Raw genomic sequence first — 6,340 nt, 5'->3', positions numbered from 1 at the left:
CTTGTTGCTTCGCCTCATGTACTAACCTTATCACCTCCTCCTCTGTCTTGTCGTTGAAGCAATCATCTATGACTTCATTCCAAATTTTATCTCATTCATCATTTGGATTCATGAAAGGTATGAGAATAAAATGAGATAAGATGTGAAGTATAAGAGAAAGAGAAAACATGTGAGGTATATATAGCCTAGTTTTATAATGACTATATTTTTAGAGCGGTTAGTTTTATAACGAGTACTTTTTTTATAACACCTAGCTTTTATAACGACTAGTTTTACAATGATTAGTTTTTTTTAATGGCTAGTTTTATACATATTCAAACTTAAACAAGTAAGTTATTATACATATTCAAACTTAATAATAATAATAATAATAATAATAATAATAATAATAATAATAATAATAATAATAATAATAATAATAATAATGATGATAATAATAATAATAATAATAATAATGATAATAATGATAATAATAATAATAATAATAGATAATAGATAATTTGATTTGTTTATATTTATATTGCATTTAACACTCATTTTTGTTTCCTTTTATTCCATTGGAAAGTCAATTTAAGTTGCAATATGTCCTAATAGATGGTGTCTTTGATCTCTTTGAAGAATTCTTCATACGTTGTTCCTTCCATTTAGGTCCGTCCTTCAACAACCTCCACGTGTGCTTGAATGTGAAACATTATTGATGTAATTATAAAAAAGCTTATGTGCATCATTCATGATGTAAATCTCAAATTGCCCATTTTTATTGTTAGCAACAACCAATTTATAGCTGCCACAAAATCATTGACAATGTTTATTCAACAAATACCATCAAGATTTGAGGGTAGACTATTGCCTCTCTATAAATCTCCTTTGATAGTTGTCATAGTCTTCTTTGATTCTACCCCCCAAAAGCATTATGCTTGTTGGTCAACTCACACAACTGGGTCTTTGAAAATGTTGAGCCATGTTTGAATGAGAAATTTTTATTCTTCATTTCAGAACTTAAAACACAATTTTTTTGGGTAGAATGCTCTCCTTTCATGAGATTAATATTTTCTATACCAACATCAATGAAAAATACTAGTACTTGAGAATCAGAAACATGCCCAATTGGTGATTCTGGTTTAGTGTTGGGAGAATCTTCACTGTCAACGGTATATTGAATGAATATATAGACTAGTGATGTTGATCGGTGGTGGTTGAAACATAAAAAGTCGGGTATATTAAAAACTGTCACCGTTATAAAATGGTGGTGATTGAAACATAAAAGATCGAGGATATTGAGAAATATCACCGTCGGTAGGGGTTCGTAAAATTTTTAATAACTTTGATATGAGTTGTAGTGGTTGAGATCCATTTGATAGAAATAAAATAAAATATGATTGAAGAGAAAAATTATTTGTAAAAGAAATAATTATTAACCATTGCATAAACTTACACATACTTATAATAAAGCTATATAAAATGATAGTTGAAGAATATAATAACAGTTGACATAAATTTCTAATTTAAACTACCTTGCCATTCATATAAGAAACATAAATATTTTTTTAATAATTTAGAATAACTAATTGTCATTGTGATAAAAACTCAAAAAATGGAATATAAATGAAAAGAAGAAACAATTTTTTTATATAGATAATTTTTGGAATATATTAAAACACAGGTTTTTGAGAACATGTATCTCCACAATTTAGATTTTTCCTAATTTTTCTCTAATACTTTCTTAATTTGATTTGTTTATATTTATATCGCATTTAACACTCATTTCTGACAGACACAATTAATCAAAATGATTGTCAGTGTCAGTGTCATCAATTTGCTATGTATTTTATGTTTAAAATGAAAGAAGTAGTGTTTTGTATCTTCTGCGCGTAAATGTATAGACTAATTCACTCATGCGTGTTCAAGGCTGAGTTTGAAATTTAACTAACCAACCATAAATACTGGACAAGCTCTTGTTAAAACATGTAAAGTTGAACCTCATGTTCACAAGTTCCTAAACAACACTTCTAAAAAAATAGCTAGCCAACCTATTTTATTTAGCTACAATTAAATCTTGAAGTTTCTTCGCATTTTCTCATACCTTTGTTGACACTAGCTGCAATCTAATCTGCAACAAAGAAATTTCCTTTTATTTTTCCTTTTGCAATTTTTTAAGTTGAATCCACAAGAGAATAAAAAAAATTTCTTACCTTGTTATTGCCTCAGGACTATTTCCACAACTTTGTTTTCTCTTTTCTCTCCATGTCTCCCCCCACTGTTTCGCCTCTGCAACAGCTTGCTCTCTTAGCAAGTCTTTAGGCAAAATCGGCATAATCATCGTTGATTCTTTCGGAGAGTTTTCGATCTCCATGCTTCCCGTGCTATTTTTTCCAGATACTTTTGGAACATTTTGCTTGGCTGACAAGTAATCTAGGGCTAATACTATATCGGCTGCACTAGGCCGGTGACGTGGCTCTTCTCGAAGACACATGCACGCCATTTCAATGGCCATCCTTAGACCAGATATAGGGAAGTGACCTTGCAAATTTGGATCGGCTAGTTTTGGATAATTACTTCTCTCTCTGAACAACTGCCGCGCCTGTGTAGGCAGAGTAAGAAATCGAGTTTCGTTAACCATAACATACTTGTAAGATGCAATAACTCGTGAGATGATATGCATAATCATAGATTAAGTAGAAAGATAATGTGATATATGTCATTACCCAATCGACGAGATGCTTGTCGTGGCCACGACTATCGTCATACGCTCTACGTCCTGTTATTAGCTCCAATAACACGACTCCGAAACTATAGATGTCAGATCTCATTGTTAATTTTCCAGTAGTTGCATACTCAGGTGCACAATAACCATGTGTTCCCATGACTCTAGTGGCGACATACGATTGGTCTCCCGTCGGACCGAATTTCGCAAGCCCGAAATCAGAAAGCCTAGGACAGAATCTTTCATCCAAAAGTATGTTGGATGATTTCAAATCTCTGTATATAACAGAAGGCTTTGCTTCGTGGTGGAGATAGTTTAGTCCTCTTGCAGCACCAGCAGCTATCATCATTCTGGTATTCCAATCGAGCGGTTCTTTATCAGGGAAAAGATCTGCTCGCGACCATAACAAAATCGTAACTACTACTACTCCGGACTTAAATATAAAAGAACAAAAAAAAACATGTATTTGGTCGAAATTACGAATTATTAACTTTGATGTAGAAAAAAGCTAAATGCTGAATCACATTACCATGGAGATGAGATTCTAAGGATCCCAAAGGCATGTATTCATACACAAGAAGCCGTTGGTCGCCTTCAGCGCAATAACCGATCATATTAACAAGGTTGGGATGGTGTAGAAGAGAGAGCATGAGAACCTCTACTAAAAATTCTTTCTCCCCTTGGACACCAGTTGTATCAAGTCTTTTAACAGCTACCATCTGACCATTTACATCGCATAGTGGACTTATGAGTATTTGTAAATAAGAAACAGTTGCGAAAAAATCGTTCATCTTTGAACTATAGTACCTGATTAGTTTTATCTAGCTTTCCTTTGTAGACAGTTCCAAATCCACCTTGTCCAATAAAGGTTTCATCCCTAAAATTTTTTGTTGCCGTCGCAAGCTCTCTGAAGGTAAATATCTGCGCCTTATCAGAACTGTCGATATTCTCTTCCGGAGTAGCTTCTGATGTCCGTTCTGTATCAAACCATATTATGTCAATTTCGGTACATAGGTATATAACTTTTCAAATTTAATCAAGCTTGTGATCATCTAAGAATGGAACTCTCTAATCAATTTGTACTAAGTAGATACATATGAAATACTTATTAAGTTATAACATCTAGATATAGCTGCAGGGGTAGAAAATATGCAGAATGTTTAATGGAGTTGTCTTTGAGCTCAAAACAAGCACTATCTATGATCTTAGAAAATTATCATGTCAAAGAATGAATGTAAAGCAATAACAAACTTAATATTTAACCCAAAGCTTCTTTGAATTCAGAGTCAAATTAAAAATCACCCTAAGATAACAACAACAAGACCTTTTTCCCTTTATCTAACCACCATTTAAGAACTATAAACCCAAGAATTAGCGAAAAATCATGTCATTTTCCAATAACTCAAACTCAACAAGCCAATTTGTCTAAAACCTTAAGAGAGAAATAAATGATGAAGAAACACATATAAACTTGAATTAATGAAGGATAATCTAACACAATGAATGGCTTAAACCCAAACCCATAAAAATAAACCCTACAAAATTGAAACAAAGGTTAATCATTGAAAAACATATATTGAAAATATATTGAAAATGCACCTAAAGATCTTCCAGAAACAGATGCAATCCCAACAGATTTAAGGTTGTTGACATCATCCTCTTCATCTTCATGGCCATTAAGGTTTTTCACTTTTTCCTTCTTTCTAGACCCAAAACATGGGCAACGACCCATCACCTCAAATCAGTAGAATTCAGCACAAAAAACAAAACTTTTTCTTCTATTCTTACGAAACAGTGTCACCAATCACGTGAAAAAAGAAACAAAAAACAAAACAAAAATGGAAGCTTTGAATCACCAGAAGAATATGATGAGTATAAAATCTTCACAATTTGAAACCTTGAAGACGTTAGAATGTCGTTGATGATGCTGAATGCGACATTGCAACATTTGTTACCATAATATTTACATTGGTAGAAAGGAAACGAAATTGCAGAAAATGGTGTGATTATTAGTAAAAATGGAAAATTATTCGGATTTGGAAGATAATTGGGAATTAAATGAAATGGTGAAAATTTTAACACGATGATGTGCATGGGCCAATTGTTTCGTAACGACGTGATTTGTTTCCAAATCTGTCCTGTTATACAAACCAAATTTGTCTTTCTAGTTGTTGATACAAATGAATTTAAGGTTGGTGAGGTTATTATATTTTAGACTTTTTTTTTTTAAACTTGAAAATGTGTTTATTGTTCATTTATTCTTAAAATAAATAATTTTGTTATTAAAAAAAACTAAAGAACATTCTTAAGATATGTAAACATTTTATAAAGCTTCCTAGAGGAAGTTGAAGTTTCTATATAATAATACAATTTAAAAAGTTTAGAGAAAATGTTAAAATTTACCGGTTAATTAACACATCAATTTTCTTTCTTTTAAGTATGATGGTTCAGGACACGCGAATAGGAAGTCAAAAAGTCTCGAACGTGTCACATTAGAGTATGCGAAAAGCTGCCTCGTGTCGAGATCACTATGTTGCTTCCCATCTTAACCGAGGAGAAAATACATACCAATCGACATATGAGAGAATGCGTTAAAAGTTACATCTAGTTTTACCTAAGAATCAACAACGGTGAGCCCAACGACGTTGAAGTGAAGGCATTTTTGAATCTTCGAAGTCAGCCAGATGCATCGAAGTAATGTGTACCTTGTCTATTTTGAATACTGAGGTGGCGATATAGGTTGTTGGCATTGTGGTCAGTGACCCTCGGGTTTGATATGTTCTTCCGGTAGGTCCAGAGAAGAGGATATGCAACACTTCTGATGACTGCATGATCCCGCTTTATGAATGTGTGTTCATAAGAATAGGGTTACCGCTACCTTTTTTCCAACTTCAAGTGGTCATTCTAAAACATTTAAAAGTTACTCTTTCCTAACTTCATTCGAGGTTCTTGGCCTATACGAGGGTATTCTAGTTGTGTGGAGTGCGTGGATCTTGGAAACATTCTCTTAGATTGTTCCTTAATCTAATATACCTACAACGCTAATCTCAGGACAACTTTTATGACCAAGGGCTCATTAGTTTCTACTCGGGCAATCATTGGTTCGACCCCTTCACCCAAGACTAAGGTATTTTTTGGAGTTTTTTTGCTGGTGAGGCCCCTTATGTTAGAGGTCCATCTCATTTTGTGTTAGTCTCATGTCAAGTCTTCTCGCTTTTGTAGGAGTCCGTTTCTAAAGTATTGATCTTCATCTCACTTTAACTAGGACGTTCATTACTACCGCACCAAGCTAGGTCCTCTTTCCTCTGACGTGTCGATGATGAAGGAAGACCTGCATTCTTGGTTTCAGGGGCTCGACTACGAAGAAGGATTTAGGCCCGACAAGGTGCCTCCTTACGAGATGAAGAAGAAATAAATTGACACTTATGCTATTTTGAGTACAGTCAACCGAGATGCGAGGAAAGAGATTTTTGATGAAGACGGGGTCCTGTAGTTTTTCCTTTATTTTGACATGTGTGATTATATTTTCCAGATAATATGGAGAAGTTGCAATTCTTCTATGACCTTGCTAACTCCCAAGGCATCAAGGGTGTAGGGCCCCATCCGAAGACCATTGTTTCTACTCCGACCCCTACT

At 33.8% G+C, this 6,340-nt stretch overlaps 1 protein-coding gene across 2 annotated transcripts; it reads right to left on the bottom strand.

Annotated features, from left to right (window-relative positions):
- Positions 1-1,806: 1,806 nt before the first annotated feature.
- Positions 1,807-4,831, bottom strand: LOC127126783 (probable serine/threonine-protein kinase PBL7). Of its 2 annotated transcripts, none has more exons than XM_051055779.1 (6): positions 4,304-4,831; positions 3,512-3,681; positions 3,234-3,423; positions 2,706-3,094; positions 2,193-2,581; positions 1,807-2,105 (listed from the first exon to the last, which is right to left on the bottom strand). In XM_051055779.1, the coding sequence occupies exons 1-6, from the start codon at positions 4,434-4,436 to the stop codon at positions 2,078-2,080; spliced, it is 1,299 nt and encodes a 432-aa protein (XP_050911736.1). In that variant the 5' UTR covers positions 4,437-4,831; the 3' UTR covers positions 1,807-2,077. The 2 variants fall into 2 exon arrangements, with proteins under 2 accessions (XP_050911736.1, XP_050911737.1); XM_051055780.1 differs by having other exon boundaries at positions 1,807-2,110; positions 4,304-4,829.
- Between the last annotated feature and the right edge of the window lie 1,509 nt (positions 4,832-6,340).

Source organism: Lathyrus oleraceus, chromosome 3, assembly GCF_024323335.1.
Source record: "Lathyrus oleraceus cultivar Zhongwan6 chromosome 3, CAAS_Psat_ZW6_1.0, whole genome shotgun sequence".
Classification (NCBI taxonomy): domain Eukaryota; kingdom Viridiplantae; phylum Streptophyta; class Magnoliopsida; order Fabales; family Fabaceae; genus Lathyrus; species Lathyrus oleraceus.
The sequence above is the reverse complement of the archived record's forward strand: the minus strand, read 5'-3'. Positions and strand labels throughout refer to the sequence as shown.

Coding starts and splice junctions, on each gene's coding strand:
- LOC127126783 (XM_051055779.1), bottom strand. CDS start 4,436: ATGGGTCGTTGCCCATGTTTTGGGTCTAGAAAGAAGGAAAAAGTGAAA. Junction 3,424..3,511: donor AGCTAGATAAAACTAATCAG/GTACTATAGTTC, acceptor GTAAATGGTCAG/ATGGTAGCTGTTAAAAGACT. Junction 2,106..2,192: donor AGTCCTGAGGCAATAACAAG/GTAAGAAATTTT, acceptor GTTGCAGATTAG/ATTGCAGCTAGTGTCAACAA.